The sequence below is a fragment of the Lutra lutra genome, chromosome 14 (genome assembly GCF_902655055.1).
Source record: "Lutra lutra chromosome 14, mLutLut1.2, whole genome shotgun sequence".
Classification (NCBI taxonomy): Eukaryota; Metazoa; Chordata; class Mammalia; order Carnivora; family Mustelidae; genus Lutra; species Lutra lutra.
In genome coordinates this window covers 72,983,277-73,009,399 of record NC_062291.1, presented here as the reverse complement: position 1 = coordinate 73,009,399, position 26,123 = coordinate 72,983,277, and the positions used below count along the sequence as shown (strand labels likewise).

General features: G+C 47.5%; 1 protein-coding gene across 19 annotated transcripts in view; it reads left to right on the top strand.

Annotated features, from left to right (window-relative positions):
- Positions 1-26,123, top strand: part of ABLIM1 (actin binding LIM protein 1) — a 303,053-nt gene that overhangs the window by 190,309 nt on the left and 86,621 nt on the right. For all 19 annotated transcript variants that reach the window (XM_047701373.1, XM_047701378.1, XM_047701371.1 and 16 more), the window contains exons 5-6: positions 690-816; positions 2,205-2,298. In XM_047701373.1, coding sequence (XP_047557329.1) covers positions 690-816; positions 2,205-2,298 — 221 coding nt within the window. The remainder of the gene's footprint in view (positions 1-689; positions 817-2,204; positions 2,299-26,123) is intronic.

The window sequence follows — 26,123 nt, the reverse complement described above, 5'->3', positions numbered from 1 at the left end:
AAGGCTTAGAAGGGGAGAGAACTGGCCTGGGTCACGTGGCGAGCCAACAAGTTGTTGAGCTGGGCTGGGACCCAGGAACCAGGCCAGCTCCTTCCAGAGCCCACACCCTTTACCACAAAGAAACACTTTCTCCTTCATCTGCTTCACAGGAGCCTGCCACGGAGAAGGTAAAGCTAAGGAATTAAGAGCTACTCAATTGATGGTCACGCATCTTCCAAAGTCTGGTTTAGGATGATAAGGCAGGAAAGTCCCATGAACAAAAATGAGATTCACGGGCGTCTTTCCAGGTGTCCCATATATATCGTTGGGTGAGGTGTTCAGCACATGATGCTCAACTACTCACATGTGCCCTCAATTCATAGAAGCGTAGGAGAGCTTCCCGAAGATCGCAGCCAGGACAGCGTAATGAAATGTTCTGTGGGCCAGCTGGAGCTCGGGGTATGTCAGTCACCACGAAGGCGATGAACGGAGGAAGGACATCCATCCCCTGGATCCACTGGGGTCCCTGAAGCTCCCAAGCTGTGTGAGGCTAAGAAAGACAGGATGCAGGGAAAGGAGGGGAAGGACATGGTGCCTAAGTAACTATTTGTTGGGTGCAGGCGGGCGCACACCGGGGTTCAGAGCTGGGCTTCGTGCTTGGATTTTGCAGAAAAAACGGGGAGTAACGGCGAGCGGCTGCTCTTTTCCAGACTGTGCCGGCTGCGGGAGAGACATCAAGAACGGGCAGGCGCTGCTGGCCCTGGACAAGCAGTGGCACCTGGGGTGCTTCAAGTGCAAGTCCTGCGGGAAAGTTCTCACCGGGGAGTACATCAGCAAGTAAGGCTGGGGTCCCAGCCCCACCCCCACCCCCCCACGGGACAGAATGAGAGACATATGCATCCCACCCTCAGTGCGAACTTCTACTGTACAACTTCTTTAGTTTTCAGGAATTTTATCCTGAGGCTGTTGCCATAGTCTGTCTGCAATACATTTAATGAAGTGGGAATCCTTGCCTCATTCAGCAATTAGCAAAGCTGACATAATGTTGCACTATCTGTTGTCATCAATTAAGCATTTAGTCATTTTACTTTCCCTATTTTTTTTTTCCTATTTGGAACTAGTAAACCTTTGACCACCTTCTAGTTCTTGAACGTATTTGTAGACACCCCCCCCCACACACACACACCCTAAAGGAAACCACACAGGGTCTAAGCACTGAACCCATTGGAACCAACGCACCAAACAACCTGCCAGGAATGGGTTCCTGTTAGAGTCCGATGCCGCTGCAGATAACAGCTGGAGGAGGGGAAGTGGTGGTGGTGGTGGCGTTTTAATGCAGCTTGGAGAAGCCAGTTGGCAGTGGTTACCTTTTGAGTTAAGGAAAGAAAGAATGAGTATGGGGGGTCCAGTGGCAATGAGGGACAATTTTCCCCCATAAACCCTCCTATGCTTCAAAAAATGTTCAAAAATTTCAAAAAATTAAGGGAATTTAATTTAAGAATAGAGACAACCACCGCAAAAGTAGCACGGGCCCCACCCCCTGGAAATCCAACTCTATAGGTCGGGGAGAAGCCAAAACACCTGTATCAGAAGGAAGAAACTTGGATGTTAAACTAGCCCGGTAGGCTGTGTGGGAGTAGGTAACTGGGCTTTCTGCAGTGCTGCTTTTTTGTTTTTTCCCCTCAAGGGCACACCTAGAAAACTACATGTTTACTATCCTCTGAGGTTAATAAAGAGGTTTTGAGAGGCTGGATGAGAAGGCCCTGTGCCCCTCGGGCTTCCTGAGGGCGGAGGACACAGCATCTCAGTGCTGCTGGGAGGGCCTGGCGTGTGAGCTCAAGGAAGCTGTGAGGGGAAGGTGGCCTTGGGGCCTCCTCAGAGGAGGGTGAACACTGCCACCACATCTGAAGCCCATCTGGCTGGTGGGGAGAGGGAATGGTGCCCGTGTTCTGCTGTTTGAGACAACAGGGAAGCAGCAGTGGTAATCATGTGGTGATTTGGCTGTAATTTCTGTGTAGCTCAGAGAACCACAGCCCTCTGTCCACATCGTTTGGGTCCCTGCGTTGTGATCATGTCTGACCAGGTCCCCAGGCATGCAAATGCTGGGCAGGGGAGAAGCACGGCCTGCTTCCATTCTGTGGAGACGGGCTCAGAGAAATAGGGTCCTGGTGTCTTCCCTGCCCCTCAGCCCCCTCTCAGGAGCTGAACAGCCTTCTGTGTTGCAGGGATGGCGCTCCGTACTGTGAAAAGGACTACCAGGGGCTCTTCGGGGTGAAATGTGAGGCCTGTCACCAGTTTATCACAGGGAAAGTCCTGGAGGTAAGTGGCTGCCGTCAAAGCTACTGTCATTTTCCTCAGAAGTCGTCAGAAACACAAAAGAGGCTCTTACTCCTTTTTTTTTTTTTTTTTCCCCGTCTTCACCTCTGTAGGAAGGAGAGTAGTTGTCAATGACGGATCTCTCAGAGATTTAACCTGCGGGGTCGTCTTCAGAGGCAGTTTTTACTCAATGTTCACATGCAACTGGAATGATGGAGAATTTACCAAAAGTGATAAGGGGACGATGAGGAATTATGGAGAAGGAAGGGTTACATGAGACTATTTTTAGACATCAGAAAATAGGAAGTGAAGAGTGTGTTAGAGCCACATGTGCGCCTGCATGTGAGAACTGTGCACACGTGTGTGTGCCTCTGTGGGAGTGCATATGTATGTGCGTGTGCACGTACGTGTGAGAGCGTATAGACTCGGAGCAGGGCTCAGAACTGAAGCAAAGGAAGGGAGGGTGAAAGGTGAAGGCAGACACTTCCCCACCCTTAAAAAAACCACATCCTGTGTGACCCAGAACACCCTGTGGGCTGGGCTGAGCCACAGCCTGTCAGGTTCAGGTGTGACTCTCGTGCCACCGAGCCTGGTTCCTGCTTTCTCAGCAGCGGCCCCACCAGTGCTGCCTCTGGGTGGAGTGGGGCCCCTCAGGAGCCAGAGCCCCTCCTGTGGAATGAGGGACCGGAGTTCAGAGGGAGTCAGTGCCCCCCTTTACCCCGGCCTGAGGGGCGTTAACCAGATCTGATTTAAAAAAAAAAAAAGATTACCTCATATTCGTCCCACATTTCAGGGTGGAGAATGTGTCATGGGCAGAGGTAAGTCAGGACGCCCAGCAGCTGGGAAGGCCACCAACGGGTCCTGCAGCTTCCACAGACACCAGGGCACCGACGCCACATAAGCCATTCAAACCTCCCAGCAGGGCGTGTTTCAGAGACACCGGGCATAAATCTGACGGGCCCTCAAGTGTCTGTGGGCAGCTTCTGTGGGCTTGCACAGCGAGGTCTAGCACAGCTTTCCTAACCCCACGGCAAGCTCGGGGCTGCCTTTCTTTCCAGGAGACGTAGAAGGGCCAGTGTCGGCTCTGTGCTAGGACCTGGTGTAGCTACCTGGATTTGGGAGATAAGGAAGTGACTGTTAGGGGCAGTTGTGCTTTTACCCAGGGGTAGGGGCCTCTAGAGAGGCCCAGAGGTGAGGACAAGGACAGCAGAAACAAGTCAGGTGGGCAGGAGTGCAGGTGTGAGAGGTGATGCTGGGGCCCGTGACTGGTCAGAGCATGAGGACTTCGAGAGTCACACTCAGGACTTGGGGCTTTCTCCTAAGAATGGCGGGAAGCCGTTGAAGTGACTGTGGTTAGAGTCGAGCGTGACGGGATCACATTGCTGTGTGAAGAATGCACGGGGCGGCGCCCGGGTAGCTCAGCCGGTTAAGCGTCCAACTCCTGGTTTTGGCTCAGGTCATGATCTCAGGGTAGTGGTGAGCTCTGCACTCAGCTCAGAGTCTGCTTGACATTCTTTCTCCCTGTCCCTCTGCCCCTCCTGCTTGTGCTTTCTCTCTCTCTCTCTCTCTCTCTCTCTGAAATAAATAAATAAATCTTAAAAAAAAAAAAAAAAAACCAGAATGCATGGGAGTCTTCAGACACATGCAGAACCACATCCACGGCTGCTCTGTTCCCAACAGCCAGAGACGGAAACGACCCAGTGTCCACACGTGGATGAATGGACAAACAAAATGTGGATATAAAGACAAGGAATAACCCTCAGTCTTAAAAAGGAGGAATTCTGACACCTGCTACCACAGGGATGAACTTCGAGAACATTATGCTAAGGGAAGAGGCCAGACACAAAGGGCTGTGTGTGGTTTGCTTCCATTTAGAAGAAATATCCAGAAGAGGTAAACCTGCAGAGACAGAAAGCAGACTGGTGATTGTGTGGAGTTGGGGGGCAAGGGGTCAGGAAACAGTGTTAAGTGCTCATCAGTCCCCAATGGGAGTGAGCAGCGGCGTGTTTTGGAACAAGATAGAGGCAGTAAATGTACAACATTGTGACTGTCCTCGGTGCCGCAGAATGATTCACATTTAAAGGGTTAATTTTATGGGATGTTACCTCAAATTTCTTTAAAAATGGTTGGAAAGGGGGTGAGGATTGAGACAGGAGACTCTTGCTGAGCTCAGGGCACAAAACAGTAGGAGATTTGGGGGAGGGGGTGCGGTGACCAGAGAGGTGGACCCACCCTCCACACACAGTTGGCCAGAAGGAGTTTTCATGGCCTTTTCAATGGTTTTAAGAGTTGGCCCAGGGGTGCCTGGATGGCTCAAATGGTTAAGCGTCTGCCTTTGGCTCAGGTCATGATCTCAGGATCCCTGGGATCGAACCCTGCATCTGGCTCCCTGCTCAGCAGAGCCTGCCTCTCCCTCTCCTGCTGCTGCTTCCCGTGCCTGTGTGCTCGCTTGCTCTCTCTGTCAAACAAATCTTTAAAAAAAAAAAAAAAAATAGTTGGCCCAAATGTGGTCAGTGCTGGGTTTTTGGCCCTCGGTGAAGCACCCCAGAGGGCATCATGAAGTAAAGGCGGTCAGACCACAAGATTCAGAGTGTGGTGGTGGGTGCTCCCCACCTATTCTCTGAATGTCTCTCTCCCTCCCCGGAGCTCAGGAGAGGGTGGGGCACAGCATTTCCTTTGGGGTTCCCAAGTTTGATCTGTATAAAACTGAAATAAACCCACTGAATTGGGAGCAAGGAGGAAATTGCATTTTAAAGCAACAATAATAAAATATCAGAACCATCTCCCAGATGTCTGACTGTAGGAAAAGTGGTGGGAAGGCACCGACCCTAGCCCCCAGATTTGAGCCAGCCACGTTTACAGAAGGCGTGGATCGAAACAGCTGACTCAGTCCACGGATGGAACTGTGTTCTTCAAAAAGACTTGAGGAGGGGCACCTGGGTGGCTCAGTGGGTTAACCGTCTGCCTTCGGCTCAGGTCATGATCTCAGGGTCCTGGGATCAAGACCCACATCGGGCTCTCTGCTCAGCAGGGAACCTGCTTCCCCCCTCTCTCTGTGCCTGCCTCTCTGCCTAGTTGTGATCTCTGTCTGTCAAATAAATAAAAAATTAAAAAAAAAAAAAAAAAGACTTGGGGAGGCAGCAGGCAGAGGGGTGCTGTTCATGACCACAGATTTTGTTTAATAGCCATGAGAAGGAATGTATAAAATATACAAGATCCAAGAACATGCTATTTTTTAAAAGATTTTATTTATTTATTTGACAGAGATTTAGAGAGAGTGCACAAGCAGGGGGAGCAGCAGGCAGAGAGAGGGGGAGAAGCGGGCTCCCCAAGAGCAGGGAGCCCAATGCAGGGCTCGATCCCAGGACCATGGGATCACGACCCGAGCCTAAGGCAGTCGCTTAACCAACTGAGCCCCAGGTGCTCCAGGAACAGGCCATTTTGCAGAAACATCCGCTTCCTCCGGCTCCCCCCGCCCCCCAGAGGTGGGGTTTGAGGTGGCTGCTGGAACTCCTCCCTGTATTGGCTTCAGGTTTCAGTGAGGTCCATCTGTCCCCTGGACGTGGTAGAGGCTTTACACACAGTGCCTGCAGAGCTGGGGCTTTTGGGAGTCATTTGTACAAACTTCATGGTGGAGTTAAGACCCACCCAGCGGGCGTGCCTACCTCTTCAGAAGGGTGTGATCTAGAAAAATGTCTCGTCTGTGTAGCAAGCACACTGACAAGTGACCAACTTCTGAGTCAGCTTGGCTTGGTGACCCCTATAAACCAGGACAGTCTCAACACTCCACCCTCCTCCTGTGCCGTCACTCTCCGACCCCATCACTGAAACGTTATGATTGTGAATCTGTAAAACTTTGATCCCCGCCGTTTGGTTTTTTCCCCTTGCATTTAAAAAATGCAGTAAAATGCACCTGACCTAAAATTTACCATCTTCATCACTTGAAGGTGTACAGTTCAGTGGGATTGAATATATCCATCAGGTGCTGCCCCCATCACCACCACCCACCTCCAGGACCCTTTACCGCTTGTGGAGTGGAGACACTAAACCGTAAATCCATATTCCCCTCCCCACCTCCAGCCCTGACGACCACCATCCTGCTCTCTGTCTCTGTGAAGCTGACTACTCTAGGCACCTCATACAGGTGAAATCAGAGAGTATCCAGGGCTGTGTGTGTGTGGGGGGGGGTGGCTTATTTTACTTTGCACAATGTTCTCAAGGTTCATTCATGTTGTAGCATGTACCAGAATTTCCTTCCTTAAAGACCGATTGATATTGCATTATATAGATATACCATGTTTTGCTTCTCTGTTCTGGGATCCTTATCTTTTTTGTTACTGTTGTTGTTTTTTTTTTTCTGATTGATTGTATCCATAGAGATTGTAAATGTATCTGTTTCCTGAATCTGCTCTAACAGTGGGGCCTTAAAACCGCAGAAACTTACTCTCTCACGGTTGCAAAAGCCAGAAGTCCAAACGCAAGGTCTCAGCAGGGCCACGCTGCCTCCAGAGGCTCTCTGGGGGAGCTCTCCCTTGCCCCTTCCAGCTCGTGATGGCCTGTGGCTGCGTGACCCTGATCTCTGCCTTCCTCTACATATGAATTCCCCTCTGTGTCTTCTCTCTGTGTCACCCCTCCCTCTGCTTTGCTCTTAGAAGGACACTTGTCATTGGATTTAAGGCTGACCCGGATAATCCAGGATGATCTCAGGATCCTTTTTCCAAACATTCACAGGTTCCAGAGATTTTATGTGGACATATCTTTTGGGCCACCCTTTAGATGCACTCCAGTAAAACTGGGAACTTACATAAGTGTGTCATCCAGTGACCCTCACTAAGCATCAGAGGTGCCCTATAGCTTCCTCCCTGGGTGCTTTCAACCGAGATGCTTCCAGACACCTGGGGAAGAGGGTCTTCATGTATTTTAACAAGAAGGGCTCCATATGATAGGGAATCCGAAATCTACTCTTGGCTCTGGAACGTCCAGCTGTGGGACCGCAGGCAAGTCTCTCAACTTCTTTGAGCCTCAGTTTTTCAGGATAGGCATTAAAAATGTATCCAAGCCTTGGACCGCTTGACTCCGAATTTCCTTGGCTCTTAGGACCTGAGTTCCGTAATTCTCGCGTCTTAGGTCTAACGGATCGGAGTCTGCGGGTCTTTCTCCTGGAGAGATTTTCCTGACAACTGGCATGGAGCATACGCTCCAATTGTAGCTTTATTTGTCATTAGCTGGCTTTCAATTTTGTTTTCAGCAAGAGTCTCTTTTTTGGAGAGGTCTTGCTATAAACGGCTTTAAAAGCTTATGCTAATTAACCTATAAATTCAGGAGCGTTCTGAAGATGTTTACAACCTGCCTCCTAATTAAGTCCAGAATCAAATTAGTGTGAAATACTCGAGTTTGCTAATAGCCTTCTATCTCCATCTGTATCTTGAAACTCTCCTCTGAAGCAACCTTCCTCCCCCTTTTTCTTCCAACCCCTGACTGCTCCTCTCCTCGTGCTTTAGCAGACTAAGGGTACAGGAAGTTAAAGGAGACTTTAGATCTTAGACTTAGATCACAGATGTCAGGAGACATCGGGCATCCCTCTGGTATGAATTCCTTCCATCTTTGGTTAGTGGCCCTTGGAGATCTCTTACTCCAGCAAAATTCCTTTCCTGGGCACAGGAATGTTGTTACCTGCCAACTTATTTAAAAAAAGGTAGGGGGAGCACCTGGGTGGCTCACTGGGTTAAAGCCTCTGCCTTCGGCTCAGGTCATGATCCCGGGGTCCTGGGATTGAGCCCCACATTGGGCTTTCTGCTCAGTGGGGAGGCTGCTTCCTCCTCTCTCTCTCTCTCTGCCTACTTGTGATCTCTGTCAAATAAATAAATAGAGTCTTTAAAAAAAAAAAAATGTCAGACTGGAACCAGAAGTGTTGAGGGTAAAGAAAAAGGGTTTGTCCCTTGACCCCTACCCCTGGCCTTGGACTGTCCCATCAGCAAACCAACTCTTGAGCTATTCCATCAGCGGCCTCTCAGCACTCTTGCACAATTGCCTTCTGCCGGGGGCTCTGTGTTTACCCAAGACTCCACAGATTCCTTCAAGACAAATGCTTTCATCCTCAGGGAGCTTGGCTCCCTCTGCAGATGGGGCCTCCCTGAGCCGACACCTGCTGGACTACACACCTCTGGAGCCGCCTTCTAGCTGCTCTTCTCTCAGGGACAAAGCGAAGCGGTGTGGTCAGCACACTTACTGACCACGGGGGAGGAAGGCGGAACTCTGCTTTTCTTGCTTGGGTCTTCTCTTTTTTCCCTTTCCCTTCTTTCCCATATCACCACACCCAGGAAATCAATCCTCTTGTCCTCGTACCTTTCTCTCCAGGAGGCTGGTGACACATGTCTTTATGTGGTGTGGTGTTTACGGCCCCACTCGTGCCCTCTGGGGACACCGTGCCCTCTGGCGTGTCTGTGGCACCGTGTAAGAGTGAGACCCTCTCACGCAGCCACGGCAGAGCCTTTGCCCCTTCAGGGGCTTCCCTTCTGGGTGATGCTGTCCTGTCTTAACTGTGAACTGGGAAATTATGGATGGACAAAAGGACAGAGTTTATACCGACTTTAGACCCCTTCCTGCTGAACTCCTGCAGTGGAGGAAATGGAATCACAGCGTAATTCAGCCAAAGCCTTGTCCTTGATTCTCCCAGGGATTAACAACAAGTGTCTCTGTTTTGTTTCACTTTTTGACTACTTTTTCATAAAGCCCAGGACAAAGGTTTAGGATGTTCCTGTGAAATTAATTCGCGTTATAAAGTGGAAGCCCTTGGCCCCTTCTTTCCTTTTGGTGCAGGAATTCCAAGCATGTTATGCTCTAAGAACCATAAGCAACGGCTGGTCTTGTTCTGGGCTCATCTGCTATGTAGTGAGAGGAAATGCGGTTATCCCGTGGCACCTGCACGTTATATGGTCTGTTTGCAACCATCAAGGATGTCATTTGCAAAAGATGGGCTGAAATGCCACCTGCCCCTTCCTTCCTTGGTTTTTATCATACACACACGATGCAAGCATGGCACCCCATGTTCTCACTGAAAACTGATTGCATTCTCCCCATTCCCACTGTGCCCAAAGGAATTCACGCTTCCACTTATCTCTGACCATAAATGCGTTTGAGGATTAGGGAGAGGAATCCTGGAAGAAGAATCAAGGAATCCTGGTAGTGTTGGTTGAGATGGTCTTTGTCTCATTCATGGTCTTTGTCTCGGGATGTTCACACCACAATATCCTGCTCTCGTATAATATATTAATGCTTGCTAATGACCTCATAAATATTTAATTCACACAACAGGCCTGTAAAGTGGTCAAGGCAGTTACCACTGACCTCCATCGACAGAGGTCAGCAACTCGGGGGCTAATTGGTAACAGACCGTGATTAAAAGCCAGGTCTCCCAGTTCTCCGAAGAGAGGAGAGCGCACGCTGCCTCCTGAGCCACCTGGCAGTCATCGTTGCAGAACGCGGGTGATTAATTTGCTTCCCAGAATAACTTGCTGAAGGACCAAAATTTGTCATTCCCGGTGAAGGAGAGAAAGTCTGTCTCACTAGCGGCCCTGTTATACCTTTTTTCAGGATGATAAACATTTGATGCTTGTTTGGTTTACTTTTTACCCATGTAAAATGTGACTGAAAGTCAGTGACCCCTCTCATAGAGTCTCTTGTACTTCTGTGCAATCATAGGTCATGGTGCCTGGTCTGTGTAGTCATAGCTCTCAGCGTCTGGTCTATGCAGTCATAGCTCACAGCATCCAGTCTGTGCAATCATAGCTCACAGTATCTGGTCTATGCAGTCATAGCTCACAGAGCCTCATCTCCTCTAGTTAGGTGTGGGCTCCACGAGGGCACCTGGCAGGCCTAGGGGAACACCATGGATGGAGGAAGCTGTCTCAGGTTAGATAACAGGCGTTCTTCACGGAGCTCCACTAGATGGACAAGAAGGTCCTGTGGAGCAGGGCCAGTCTAGAATATAGTGATTCCAGGGGCGCCTGGGTGGCTCAGTGGGTTAAAGCCTCTGCCTTCAGCTCAGGTCATGATCTCAGGGTCCTGGGATCGAGCCCTGCATCGGGCTCTCTGCCCGGCAGGGAGCCTGCTTCCCCCTCTCTCTCTCTACCTGCCTCTCTGCCTGCTTGTGATCTCTGTTTGTCAAATAAATAAATAAAATCTTAAAAAAAAAATAGAATATAGTGATTCCAGTCGTCTTTCCTAATTTAAAACTAGAGCTTAACAATAAATGGTAGAAAGGGGCTCTTCTTTAAATACAAGTTAAAAATGTGGTATATCCACACAATAGAATATTATTTAGCAGCAAAATGGACAAAGTATTGGTAACACATAACCACACGGAGGGACCTTGGTAACCTGGCGCCCAGTGAAAGAAACCAGGCCGCAGAGACCTCCTGTCATGTGATTCCATGTGTGTGACATGTCAATGTCTAGAAGAGGCAAACCCCCAGAGACAAAGTAGATTAGTGGTTGCCAGGGGCTGGGGAAATGAGGAATATGATTGCTAATGGGTACCGGGTCTTAGGGGGTTAAGGAAAACATTCTTTTTTTTTTTTTTAATTTTTTTTTTTTTTTAAGATTTTATTTACTTATTTGACAGACAGAGATCACAAGTAGGCAGAGAGGCAGGCAGAGAGAGAGAGGAGAAAGCAGGCTCCCCGCAGAGCAGAGAGCCCGATGCGGGGCTTGATCCCAGGACCCTGGGATCATGACCTGAGCCGAAGGCAGAGGCTTTAACCCACTGAGCCACCCAGGCGCACCAGGAAAACATTCTTGAATCAGCTAGTGGTGATGGCCGCACAACTCTGAATACATGAAATCCACTGAATTTTATACTTTAGAAGGATGAGTTTTATGGTATGTGGATCATGTCCCAATTTAAATATATATATATATAAACACACACACTATCTGTCGTCTGCTGTGCAGAGACATACAGGAAACATGGAGCTGAAGTCCTGTTACTCTCGGTCTCCTTACCTGTGAATGAGAATAGTAATCACCACGTGTTAGGGCTGCGGGATTTGACAAAAAAAAGAAGGCAGGCAAAACTGTGGGCACAGTTAGTGGTAAAGATAATCCCTTCCTTCCCTTTTTCTCCTTCTCTCTTCCAGTCTTGTGTCTTGGGCGGTTGAACTTATTAGGTAGAAAAACAGAGGGTAAAGGGCGAGAATCGGGAATTCTGTTCAGTCACTGTCTTCCTGCCACATTGTGCCAGGTTTTTCCCCTTCCTGAGCATTCCAACTTTTGGTTGCCTGTGTGGCCATGGGTTACCCTTGCATAGAAGTGTGCCCTTAATCACAAGCCATGACTTGATTAATATCAGATCTTTCCAGCACAGGAAAGCGACCTCGGGTTTATATTCAGTGTATGGTTTATGATGTGTTGGTTGCAACAGCTTGTTTGCAAAGAGCAACTTGGTGTTCATATTTTGTCCCCTCTGTCGTGAACAGATTTGGAATTGGCCCAGTAGGGCATAAGCACATTGGCAGGATAAATGATTTGAAGAAAATCTATCTGATTCACCTGAAGTTCTCTACTTTCTCCTCCATTAATGACAAAAGGAAATGTGTCATCAGGGTAACAGAGGACTATGTTCACAAGCATAAAGTTTCGATATTTATGAAAAAAATCACCCCATTTCCTGTCAGCACAGATGGAAGGTCTTCCTTATCCAGAAATGACGTTTTGAAAAGAATTTGTATTTGGAGTTAAAACTATGTTTTGTACTTCAGTGTTAACTTCAGAGAGTTTAGCTTACTGCTGGTGAAATTGTGTGTGTGTGTGTGTGTGTGTGTGTGTGTGTGTGTGTGTGTTGGGGGGGTGGGTGTAGGGGTGACAGTTGAACCAAGGGATGGGATATAACTCTTCTAGAGAACTGAACAAGCAGTATTGAAGTTATGCTGGGCCCAGCACTGGGGTCCACAGAAGAAAATGTAAGAGTTAGGACTTCTTCTCAGGTAGATGAAGTGTGCATTTCTAAAAGTAATAGGATGTCTAAGTCTACAACTATACCCCCTGTAGGGTCCAAGCGGCCACCCAGCCCTCAAATACCCAAAGCTATTATAGCATCTTCAGAGTCTAAGAGTGATTCAGTGGTGGTATTGAACTTAAGAAGTGATCAGGATCTGAAAGCAGAGAGACCCCTCACCTAGACGGCATAGTGATGGGATGGGTTTCCTGGTCTGGCCAGTGTTCCAGGCACAGAAGTGATGACCCATTGCAGTTGTCATTTCTACTCTCCAGGGCACTTCTGGGCCTCAGAAGGGCTCATGTGTCTGCTGTCTCATGCACCCAGAGCACCCATCCTTTCTCTTCCTGATATTGCCACCTGCTCCCATTCCTGGCCCTGTTCGTGTCCTTTTTTTTTTTTTTTTTTTTTTTAACCGCTGTTCTACTAAAGGATGATCACACCCCTTCTTCTAAGTGATTGATTCCAAGGTGCCTCACCAGCCCCGCACAGGTGAATTCCAGGGTAATTCCCGTGACCTTCTCTTGGTGGAGCAGAAAAAGAGTTTAATCTTTGGCAATGTATATCAGTACAGAGAAGCTACGTGGGGACCCAGAGTGGTGCGAAGGCTGAGTAGGAGGCGCACACAGTGAATAACCTGGGTTTAAAATAGTTGCTTGCCAACAATTAGGAAAGCAGTCAGCTTTGGATTTGGAGACGTGGGTCATCGCTGGCAGGTGCAAATGGGAAATTACCTCCATTTGCTGCTGTTATTGAAGTCTTAGGTCACTTTTTCCCAGCCTTGTTTGTTTCTTTGATTTAAATGTGTGATTTGAGTTTTACTAAATATGTGATTTAATTGCATGCTTATAATATGCTCTTTTCCTCTTCAAATCACTTTTGTAAGTAGTCAGATCATACATTTTAAAGACTAAATTTTTTTTTGTTTTTCCATTAGAGACTAGCATTATTTTAGTTTAATTAGGAGGTAAACTGGCTTTTGTGGGCTCACCTGGACCCATTCTCCATCTGAAAGGTTAGCCGTGTTAGAAAATGCTTGCCATCCTCTTGAATCTGCCTACCTGCCAGTTAGTGGTGGTTGACAAGAGAGCCCAGTGACGTTCCACACCCTTTCTCCTACAATCCAGGTTGTACCTCGGGTGGCCATTACAGCAGCCCTTTGAGTCTCAAGCCATCTTCTCTAGCTTCTGGATTCATGACAACACAGACAAAAGGTGGCATCTCAAGCTACCTCTGCTCTGTTTTGTCCTTGTGCTTTTGTCCACAAAGCCTCTCTTGGTTGAGCATTGAACTGGGGGGCACAGAGGTCACCAGGACAACTTCTATACTGGGCATAGGTTTCTCTAGGTAAGGATGTGAAATTTGCCATGAAGCCCTGGAGATGAATGCTCCAGGGGACGTGGGAGCATTTGGTCTCCTTAGCCCTCTGGCAGCAATGCTGCCCTCCACCTGTCCTACTGGGAGCAGGCCTCCTTCTCTTTTGTTTTCTACCTGAACGTGCTTGCTTCCTGGACGTCATGGCTTCCCACCTTGCAAGAGATGTTAACGCCAATTACAGCAGATGGACCTGCTTCGAGCTTGCCAGTTAGTCAGGAAGAATGACGGTTTGGGCCAGGGCCCATACAGCCCAGCGGAAATGAACTGGTACAGTAATTCCTCCCCCAAAAGGACACTTTGGAGTGGCCTTACAAACGAAAATGATTTATAAACTACCTATTTTCATGGCCCTCCAGCAAAATCCAAAGCTGTAGGCATCTTGGAAACATGGATAGAATCTGGAATCACCTGAAACAGATCCCTGTGCCCACGCTTTGATTCTTTACTCTTTATTTTCTTTCCCCAAATCACATCCATATGCACGGACAAGAGACAGAGCGATAGGAAAGGCCTCTCATTTCTTGCTCGATAAGGACTGTCCAACCAGGCAGATTTCTCAAACCTCTTGACTCTATATGGTGATTATTTCTTGGCCCCCTTTACTTGGAAACCCACAAATTTGGCAGTTTGCTGGGTAAATGTGAAGATGAACCATCCTCTTTCTCCCCATCCTGGAAGACAGAGGGTAGTTAAATAAAATCTGAAAGAGGAGCCAATCCTCCAAATACAGGAGAGTAGACTGATGAAGTCTGGGGATCAGGGATCCCAATTCTGATGTCCCGGTACTTCCCTCCATGACTGACAGCCCAAGTGATTTTCCCCTTTTCCTTTGTGAAGAGGCTCTCCTTGGCTCCTCTGACAGTTGACTGCCTGCTAATTTCCCAGACGTAGGACAAGTTCTGGGATCACAGAAATACCTGGTATGGTTCCTGACTGCCAGTGTTTTAAGGCTGGGATCCTATAGTCCCAAAGGCTGTGCATGAGAATCATGTGGTTACCTGGTTGAAAGCGCGGGTTCCCAGACCTCACCCAGAGATTCTGATTCGGGGTGAGGGTGAGGGTCCAGGCCTGGGCCCAGGAATCTGCATGTTAACATGCCGCCCTGCTCTGGGTAATTCTAGTGGGGGCAGGGGCTTGGGGGCAACAGCTCACACTGGGAGAAACTGGCCCTGCAAGGGTGTGGTGAAGGCACATTCCTGGAGGCTTCCAACTCCTTGCAAGAGAAACTTTAAAAAATGCCATCTAGTTATTATAACGTGTAATCCAATAGCTTCCTCTTCATTTTAGAAGCACAGCTTTGTTGCTAAAAACCTTGCATTTCTTCACCAGTGCTGGGAATTGCTTCCATACATACATAAGGGGTCTTTCTACTAGCTTGTTTTATGGGCAAATAATCTTCATGAAAAATTTCCCTAGATCGCTTCAGTGGTATTAAAAATGACAAGAGCAGTAACAGGATGGGGCCCTCGTCCTAAGAAAGGGGACCCTCCAAAGTGCGGCGCTATCAGTGTGGAAGGTCCCTGGCTCCTTCTCTCTGTTCACATGTATGAACAGCCTGTGGCTTCACCTTCTGTCCCTGGCTCATCTGGGATTTCTGCAGAATAGTTTCGTTGGCAACGCGGTTAGGTGCATAAAGTACTTGCAATATAGAAGGTCTCTACTGAAAAAAAAAAAAAAAGAAGGTCTCTACTGAATTTTTTTGGCTACACTAAAAAAGCACAGTATGGACTGCACCAAAAATAGGACTCAAGGAAGCTTGATAAGCAAAGTCGTTTTGGGGTCACATTTCTCTCAAAAACAAACAAAATATGACCATGAAGATCAGAAAATTCTGACTAATCAGTGGGAATCAAAATCAAGTTGCTCTCCGTTTTACTCCAAGAAGAATTTCATAATACGTGCTTCAACAGCCGCGACTTGGAGGAGAAGGCCGCCCGCTGTTCCATAGCTGTGTTCGCTTGCAACACCTTTCCATTCATCTCAAACCCAGGAAAGGAACTTTAAAAAGCCAGAAGAATCTGGTTTCCGTGCAAGCCCCTGCCTCGGGGACAATGGCAGTCATCTGTGTGATGCAGACCAGTGTTGAGTGACCCTGAAGAAATGGTACTTTCCCCAACCTGCGTTTTTTTTTAAAAAAAAAAAAAAAAAAAGAAAGAAAAGCCAGCTTACCCCCCTCCTTTCTGTGAGAACTTGGACTGGCCCGTAGTGGTTTGCTGGTGCGTTGAACTAGTGAGTACAGCGAGGGGAGGGAGGCGTGGGAACGCCTGCCCCGATCTGCTTTCCGGTGTGTGAGCCTCTCCATAGGGGCACAGCGCGCTTGCCTGTCCTCGGAGAGAAGCCCGCGCCGGTGACCCGGGAGGGCACGGGCCCCCCCATCGGAGGGGCGGGGGTCGGGTGGACAGCAGCCCCTTTGCAGCGCTCCGAGTTGGAAGCCCAGAGGCGTTCCCAGCTCAGCACCGCCAGGGAAGGAGCAGGAGGAGGAGAGGAGCCCTGGCGGAAGGTAAAGCAGGCTGCGCGCGAGGCATCTGTCCGTCCTTGGCTTTGCAGGGCGGACGTGGGATTCCTGGCTTCCTTGGTGACCCGGGGGCACCCCCGCCCCCCTCCCCGGGGTCCTCCAGATGTGCTCTGCGGGGTGCTGGCCGCAGAACCCGCTTGCCACCGGCCTGAAAGACATTTTAACTTAAACTCTTGGGTGTTTTTTTAATGATAGGAAATGAACTGTGCAGCTTTTTCTCCTTGACTCAGTACTAGAGTAAAGAGCAGGAAAGGCAGGTTGTTTGAGAGTTGGAGTTTATGGAGCTTTTAACAGGGCTTGTGTTTTTTCAGGCTACTACCTTCAAGATTGAAAGGAGAATGCGGTTCCCAGATTTGTGGGTTTGTTTTTGTTTTTGTTTTTTGGTCTGTGGTTTGTGGTGCTCTGTGGAATTTATATTTGGGATGAAAGGGTTTGGGAGGCCTGTTGGGGGGGGGTTGGTAGTGCAGGGACTCGGGTGGATTTATCTGTTACTATAAATGTGTGGGTTTCTTTTTTTTTTTTTAAGAAGTTCCCCGTGAATGAAAATGAGGAAGAAAAAACGTTTGGGTATTATTCATATTTTGTTATAGCTACAGATTGAAAAGGCTTGTTTGTTACCTGTCCCACCATCTTTGAACGTGCAGGGAAAGCAGCCTAGAGACTCTTGCCTTTAAAAGGGTGAAAATAGTTTTCGGGAAAACCTGCTTCTTAAACTGTGCTCTCTAGTTCATTTTTTAGGGGGGAAAAAAAAGTTTTAAAATAGGCCATGCTGGCTCTAAAGAAGGAATGAGAAGAAGGAAATCTCAACTGTGAAAGAAAGATTTCTGGTTTTGGAAAGGTGGGGGTGGTGGAAAGAAGGATCTAGCCAAAACCCAGCAGGAGAGTGGTCACTACAGCTTCAGCTGTCACTTAACTGGGATTGGGGATTTAAAAGAAAATTGAGCCTGTTTTCTCTGAGACGGTCTCATGAGGAATGTTAAGAGGATGTGAAGTTATTTAGATTATCCAAACAGGTTCTGACAAGTATGTGAAAATAACTCATTAAACTCTAGTTGTTGCCATTCTGTAACGGATCAAAGGCTTGTTGAGTCACTATGTACTTACAGAATAGGTGAATTTGCCACGGCTCATTGGCATAAGTTACTTTGAGGAGGCTTTTAAGACTAAGTATGCACCCTTGCCAAGCGTCTCGTTGTGGTTCTTTGAATGCATGTTTTGACCAAATGTTTTCAAGTGGCTGCTTAGCCATTTTTATGTGTCCATGAGTCTAACCCTTGCATTGTGGCCTATCCAGCTGATCCAGAGAATAGCAAATCAGGACAACAGATCTGCAGGGTTTTTCCCTCCAACTAAATAGTAGCTCATTTAAAAGGATGGGAGAGTTCAAAATACTCGGTCCCTGAATCCCAGCTCTAGAGGGATGATCATAATTTTGCCTCCTGTAGACCAGAGTTTCTCAACCTCCGAACTGTTAACATTTTGGATGGGTCAGTTCTTGTTTGCGGAGGGCGGGCCTGTGGGATGTTCAGCAGTATCCTTGGCCTCTGCTCATTACTGACCATAGCCTGCCTTCCCCAGTTGTGACAACCCAAAATGTCTCCAGATGTTGCCAGCGGTTCCCTGCAGGGCAGCGTCACCTGCCAGTTGAACCACTACTGTAAAGAAGCCACTTTTGAGACCAGCTGCCGCAAAGGAAGAGAGGGCAATAAAGAGGGAGGCCAGACCCCAAGGGACAGTGGCTGAGTCAAAGGAACCTTGACAGGACAATACTTTGCCTTGCCTGTGTTGGTTTTATTGTGTTCTGCTTTTGTTTGAAGTCAAGTCCTGGCGTGAGCCAGAGAGCAGGGGTTAAACTCTATTCTTGGTGTACATTCTTCTGTTCTGGCCACCCGGGTCACAATCCCTTGGGGCCTCATTTGATACAGTGCCTTGGTTGTATAGTAGTCTGACTTCTCCAACCTGAATCTCCTCTTAAGTACATCCCAGGAATGTACTTTTTTTTTTTTTTTTAAGGGATCTCGTGTAATAGCCCACTTTATAAAGCAAATAATTATCCATTATTTATCAAGTCTGCAAACAGAGGTTTTTTGATATGTGGGCTTTGAGTAAATCTGGGCACGCATATTTGGGTTTTTCTTTTGGAACCTGCAACTGAGCGCTTTCATTTCTCTTTTCCTTTCCTCTTTATACCAGTAGGTCTCCAACTTAGATTTTCTAGGAATTGGGTTTCTTTCATCAATGAAATAGAATACTCACAGCCTTTCTCCAGCTCACAGATAACAATAAAGACCATGGCGGGATTTTTTTTTTTTTTTTCATTTACAATTTTTCCTATACCTTTTGCGTGTGCTGCTGCTTGTTGGCTCTCAAAAGTTAACAAATTGTGAGTGAAGTTGTAGCAAACAAACACTGATAGAAAACCTCTGACTGGGCTAACTTGTAGTCCCACTTCTTTGGGTGGACCCAGTGTTCCAATTATAACTTTAAATTTTATAAGTATACATTCATAACCTCATAAAATAGTTCTATTACAATCCAGTTATGTGTTACATTTTCTTGGTATTTCTCCAAGAATGTGGTAGGTTGCACTGAGCACCATGACTTCTGGGAGCTACCACCAAACAAGAGGGGACAGGCCACTCTGGGGAGAACTCCGGTCAAGCCCAGTTGGGGTGGAGGGGTAGGGGGTGGCGGCCCTTGGCATTGGCTGAACATATGAGGAAATGCATCTACTTGTTGGAGTCCATTCTTGGTGACAGGATTGGACTGGCCCACAGTGTTATCAACAATTTATGGGTTTTGTTACTGTTACCAACAAATTATGTTTTCTGCTTTTTTTTTTTTTATTGCAAAGCAAACCTTTTACCTCAAAAACCTTCCTTTTACCTCTACCTAGAGGTACCAGTGTATCATACACCATGTGCTCTTTTAGAAACATTTTCTCATTATTAGAATTCACTCCCTCCCTTGTTATACCTGAGGCCCATGAGCACAGAGAATGCTAAGATTTTAGGTCCATTTGATCCCCAAGATAGGCCCAGTGTCTGGCCATATTGGTTGCTTAGTAGTTGATGAATGAGTGAGTGAATGTCAGTGATTCCCATAGAAAGACCACCTAGGAGGTTGGTCTGTGAGAGAGGCTCACATGCCAAGTTCACATTGTCGGTCCATAGTTTTGCCAAAAGGACAAATCCAGCTCCCGGCAAAGCAGCTTTTAATGTTTGAGGGACTACCAGAAGAATCTTTTAAGAATGCAGAAAAAGCAGATCTATGGATTGTAGAATATGGAATGGGGAGCTTTGTAAATTTTTCTTTCATGAGGCCCGGAAATTAAACTTGTGCTCTTATTTAAAATCCCACATGCTAAAGATGCCACACAGATTTAATAACCTAAAAAGCAGACCAGCTCCCAAGATTTGACCCAAAGGCGTAGTATTCTCAACTTGTTTGTTGAAAATTATCTGGTCAAAAGAAAAAAAACTTGTAGATCACAAATGAAAAAAATATGCCTCCTTAACTCTAGGTCTCCTGACATTTCATCCTGGAGTATTGGGGGGGTGTCTCCTGGGAGGTTGGAATGAGCCCCCATTTCCTGAAGCAGGTGTCAGGATGTGGAGTGTCCAGATAAGGCCAATGACTTGAGATGGGAGCGAAGCTGAAGATAGTCTTCATGCGGTCACGTATACACAGACCTCAGCTCCATTTCTCTTAGCAGAGCTGCTGCTAGGAGTCTGGATGAGCAAGAATAAACCTTCCCAGCACCAAGGTGTGGCCTCGAGGTGGGGGGTGGCTAGTAAAAGAGGAAACACACCCTGCTACTCTTCTGTTCACCAAGCCCAAAATGGTTTTGGCAAATACGCGTCTGTGTCCTCCTCTGCATTGCTTTACGTTAAGGTCGTGTTTTGCTCATAAACGAATTCGATGAAGCAGAAACGTTTGCTTATACTTAAGACGGCTTTTCTCTTTCCCTCGCTAAATAACCGTTTTGCTGGTTGGTCTTGGTTCTCAGCAGCTGGCCCCCTGGGTCCGTGCATATATCCGTAGACCTTGTCCAAATAAACATACTTGAAAGATAGAGAAATGTGTTTTTGCAAAGTTTAGAACATCCTCTCACAGAGTTGGGGCCCAGCTTTTTCTGCTTTGTTTTGGCAGCTTGTTGGGATGCAAAGTGTATCTGGTTTTGGCAACAGATTAAAGAAGGGTGTTGGTTCTTACATAACAAAGCGGAGGGCCTGAGACTGGGGGCGGGCAGGGGAGATTTCCAGGCTTCCCTTTGTGTTTTCTAAAGAGTTTGAAAGCTTGAGAGGGGGGAAAAATGTTGTTGACTGGTTTTTTGTTTTGACTCTAACCTTCAGAATTATTTAAAAAACCTATTGAAAAATCTTATCTTGGCTTACCCAGCCCTCTGTGATTAAGCACCCCACTCTGTCTCCTGGTCACCTACATCTGTCCCCCCTCATTCATACCAGCCCTCTGGCCTGCTTTCTGTCCCTCAAGACCTGTTTTTTCTTTTTTTTTTTTTTTTTTAAGATTTTATTTATTTATTTGACAGACAGAGATCACAAGTAGGCAGAGAGGCAGGCAGAGAGCCCAATGTGGGGCTCGATCCCAGGACCCTGGGATCATGACCTGAGCCGAAGGCAGAAGCTTAACCCACCGAGCCACCCAGGCGCCCCAAGACCTGTTTTTTCTATCTCATGGGGTCTTTGCACACTCGCTTGTTCTCCTCTTGGAACATCCTTCTCCCAAGTCTTGGTGTACTCGTCTTTCACCTTGCCTGCTATTCCGTAGAGAAGCCTCCCCTGATCACAGTAGCTGAAGCTGCCTCCATCTACCCAACCCCAGGTCATCTTCTGTCCCCTGGACCTGTTTCTTTTCTTCATGGTACTCCCCCCACCCCGCACCCTGCCCCATGATCTAAAGTTCTTCAGTGCTCATCTACTTGTCTACTCTCTGCCATCCCCTGCTAAAATGCAGACTTCGTGACAGGTGCAGCCATATCCCCAGCACCTAAGACATTATCTGACGGAAGGTAGTGCTCAGTAAACAGGTGGGTGAATGGACCAATGGGAAGGGATGGTCGGGGGAAGGACTATGCGCTTCGTAAAGGCCTCCTCCCCTTTAAATCTCCCTAAGTGCCCCTCTTCTGGGATGTCTCCATGACTCCCCTGCACAGCAGTCTTGGACGGATTTTCTCCCTGACACCCTCCTCGCTCGGTACGTTACACAGCAGTCTTAACTCTCCTGCAGGCACTTGTTTCCGGGTCAGCCACCATTCTTCGGGGTAAGCTCCTTGAGGGCAGGAGTATCTAATAGAGGGCAGTTATGGTTGTACTTAATACCTGTTCTTACTGCCTTCATACTTTGTACTTCAAGTCCCTTCTTTTTTTCTCAAATTCTAGTTAGTGAACTTTAAATTCTAGTTAAATTTTCTTTAAATTCTTTAATTTAAAGAAGTGCTTCATTTTTTATTTTTTTTTAAAAGATTTTATTTATTTGACAGAGATCACAAGTAGGCAGAGAGGCAAGCAGAGAGAGAGAGAGAGGAGGAAGCAGGTTCCCCGCCGAGCAGAGAGCCCGATGCGGGACTCGATCCTAGGACCCTGAGGTCATGACCTGAGCCGAAGGCAGAGGCTTAACCCACTGAGTCACCCAGGTGCCCCTAAAGAAGTGCTTTAAATTAAAGAATTTAAGGGGCGCCTGGGTGGCTCAGTGGGTTAAAGCCTCTGCCTTCGGCTCAGGTCATGATCTCAGGGTCCTGAGATCGAGTCCCGCATCGGGCTCTCTGCTCGGCGGGGAGCCTGCTTCCTCCTCTCTCTCTCTCTCTGCTTGCCTTTCTGCCTACTTGTGATCTCTGTGTGTCAAATGACTAAATAAAAATCTTTAAAAAATAAGTAAATAAATAAATTAAAGAATTTAAATTCCAGTTAGTGAACACACCGTACAGTATTGGTTACAGGAGTAGAATTCAGTGATTCCTCATTGGCATACAACACCCAGTGCCCATCTGGGCAACTGCCCTCCCTATAGCTCATCGCCCATCTAGCCCCTCCTCCACCCCTTCCATCAACCCTCAGTTTATTCTAAGAGTCTCTTATGGTTTGTTTCCCTCCCTCTTTTTTCTTTTTCTTTTTCCTTTCACACCCTTCCATAAGTTCATCTGTTTGCTTTCTTAAATTCCACGTATGAGTGAAATCATATGGTAATTGTCTTTCTCTGACTGATTCATTTCGCTGAGCATTATACTCTGTAGCTCGTTAAAGTCCTTCTACCAACTCTACACACAATACTTGCTACTCCTCTCATCTTTGTTTCGCAAGTGACAAAACTGAGGCTCAGAGCAGCTGCCCCAAGGCATACAGATGATTACTAGCAGGGTCAGAATTTGGATCCTCGATGTCTGTCTTCAAAGCCCACCTTCTACGGCCTTCTCCTCCTCCCCATCGGGTGTCTGACTCACAGATCCGCCATCTTTGCCAAATGAATGAAACCTAAGGCTTCCCCTCTGCCCTCTCTTCCTTACTATTTGAACTTACAAATATTATTTATACAACTGCAATAATTATATAAATATTCTAAATACAAACGTACTTGTTCATCTCTAAGGACAGCTAGCTTGTATATCATGTCCCTTTTTTTAACTGACAGCTCAATTGATTGATTAAACTCTCGTTTTTCTTATGTAAACACATCTGTTAGTAAAAATTTCAGCTGCTGTTGTCACACATGTGTGCTGAAACCAAGGGGGGTTTCCACTGGGCAGTTGTGGGTAGGAATTTCTGTGAAAAGGCCTAAAAATTTTAAAAGTGTCAGCATTTCTTCTGTGTTTTTAACATTACCGAGTGCTTCCAGTCGCCTGGCTTGCCTTCACACCGGTCTTTATGAGACTGGTTGGTCCCAGGATATTCCTTCGCTGAAGTAGAAAGCCAAGTTCAGGAGCCTTTGCTGATACACCGGTGTAATTCTCTGGCCCATTCTAAGATGGCAGAACTGCCGTCTTTACGTGGAGCTGAGGTGGGAATTGTTCACTGTGCTCACGCCCAGGGGTTTCTGCACTGGTGTGTCTCCGGGTGGAATGGAGGCAGCCTGTGCTGGTGTGTCCGCCGCGCGTCCCTTATTGTCTGACAGCGGAACCTTCCAGCATGTAAGTCCTGATGACAGCTCTAGCCAGGCAGAGTCTGCAGCCAGATGAGGCTGGTCCGTCGAAGCTTTTCTTGGCTCATAATCAAGTTTCACCCAGGTTTGGGCCAACGCAGCGGATTCCCATCTTCCTTGGTGGGAGGCCTGCTAGGCAGGAAGGTGGCGCCCACATGCCATTTGTGGGTGTGACAAAACTCCAAAGGCCTCCAGCCCTGGGGGCGTGTGAGGAATCTGTGGGTGAACCCCAGCAAGTCATCCAGTTTTTCTGCCCATCACAAAGAAAACAGCTGCTTACTGGCCCTTTAACCATCCCCGAGCGAGGTTGGAGGGACTTGGACTTTTTAAACGCAGCTTAAATGGCCTTGGATGTGCTCACTGGTCAGTCAGTATGTCTTGTGATGTGCAGTTGAACTTACTGGGCAATGGGAGTCAGAAAAAGGAGTTTCTGACTGGTTAATTGTTCACTCGTGCCACTCCCAGACTAGAGCCATTTAGTAACTGGGGCCTTGCCTAGTCTAAACTCATACCAGCAAGAGCTGCAACTCAGTTGGCTGGTTTCCAGACTTGGCCATGCACCAACCAGAAAGATCTCTTCTCTACTTGCTTTTCCGTGTTAAAGGTAAGTCCTGTTCAAGACTCCTAGAACGAAAATTCCATAGATTTAATCGAGTCTGACCTTCTTAAAGTTAAGGACACTAGACCCAAGAAACACAAGAAGACATATCCCATTGGTGAGGAAGCCACAAGTGGACTTTAGAGCAATTTGGTACCCCCCAACCCCCAACACAGCCCAGTTTGCACCTTCAACTACTTTTCTGCCTATTGTACCAGAAAAAGCAAAGGACAGCAAACTCTTTCTGTAATGGGCCAGATGGTAAATATTTTCAGCTTCATGGACCATACGGTTTCGATCTCAACTACTCAGCTGTGCTGCGTGAGGCCAGAGTGGCCATAGATACCAGATGGATAGACGGCATGACTGGGTCCAGTGAAGCTTCATTTATAACAGCAGGTCATGAGGCGGGTGAGGCCCACAGGTTACAGTTTGCTAACCCTGATACAAGGTAAAAGGAAACATCTCCCTTGGCTCCCCAGCCCCTCTCCCCAGAGGCGGCTACTGATGGAATGTCCAGTCTGTTCTCCCTGGTGAGCATCAGCATGGTACAAATGTGGGCTTTAGTCACATGAATTTTGTCCTATAGAATGTAGAGTTCCATACCTTGCTCTGCTCCTGTTTCTTCTGTACAGATGCACGTGGGTGGATGTATACTCTTGTTTTACACAGATAGGACCACATTGTGCATAGTTTTCTGTAGTTCCCTTTTCTTCACTGGGTGGTGACTTAGTGTCAGTGCTTTGATTTATGACTCCTTTATCATGGGGACATAGTGGCCTCCCTCTCTACCTTCCTCCAAGAAATCATCCCAAATGCAAAAGAATATATAACTGTATATACTAGTAATTACTGGCCAGCAGTCAAAGATAATGTCTTGTTTCCTTTACATTGTCACAGGGTGACACTCCACGTTAGCCTTTCTTTCTTTTTTTTTTTTCCCTTTCTTTTTAAGGTTTTATTTATTTTTGTGAGGGAGAGAGAGCACCGGTGCACAAGTCCTTGCACACAAGCAGTGGGGAGGGGTGGAAGGAAGGGTGGGGGACGGGCAGAGGGAAGAACAGACTGATGGATGACTTGATCCCAGGACCCTGGGATCATGACCTGAGTGGAAGGCAGATGCCTAACAACCTGAGTCACACAGGTGCCCTCCACATTAGCCTTTCTAAAGGGGGTACTAAGCCTCTGCCTCACTTCCTCCCAGCTCAGCACTGCATCCAAGTGGTGAGTTAATGATTTCACATGGGGCGCCTGGGTGGCTCAGTTGGTTAAAGCCTCGTCTTCGGCTCGGGTCATGATTCCAGGGTCCTGGGATCATCGAGCCCCACATCAGGCTCTCTGCTCAGCAGGGAGCCTGCTTCCTCCTCTCTCTCTGCCTGCCTCTCTGCCTACTTGTGATCTCTGTCAAATTAATAAAATCTTTAAAAAAAAATAAATGATTTTGCATGACTGAAGTGTTCAGAGCAAGTTTAGGGTTAGCATCATGGTTGATTATGGAGAGATTTCTGTAAAGCCTTGAAAATTCCGAGTGTTTTATAGTCCTGTAGAGTGTGCCTTGTGGTGAATGGGACAGACCCACACCACACACTATGCTCTCCCTTTAAGGTCTGTGCATTTGGAGATGCCCTGTGTTAGTTTCCTAGAGCCGTGGTAACACAGTGCCACAGACTTGGCTTAAAATAGGAGAAACTTACTCTGTCACAATTCTGGGGGGCAGACAACTGAAACCCAAGGTGAGGGCAGATGCTGGTGCCTTCTGGAATTGCTGATGGAGAACTCGTCCCGAGCTCTCTGGTGGCCCGTGGCTTGGTGGCCGCAGGCAATCCTGGGCATTCCTTGGCTTGCAGACATACCATTCCAATCTTTGGCCTTCCTCTCTGCATCTCTGAGTCCGTTTCCCCTTCTCTTGCCACCGAAATCCAAGAGGACCATCATCTCAAGATCCTTAATGTAATGACATTGGCAAAACCCCTCATTCCAAGCAAAATTACCTTCTGAAGTTTCAGATAGACATATTTTTGGAGGGTCCCTGTTCAACCCACTCCATGCTCTCTATCTGAAAACCAGTGTTCTTCCTTCTCAGGCTTTTCCTCCTGTTTGTGAGGAGAGGGGCAAAAGCCTTATTCTTGTCCTCATCAGAACCCCTGCTCTCTGAGAACCCTGGGAGCCCAGGAACAGCCCCTGCTGTT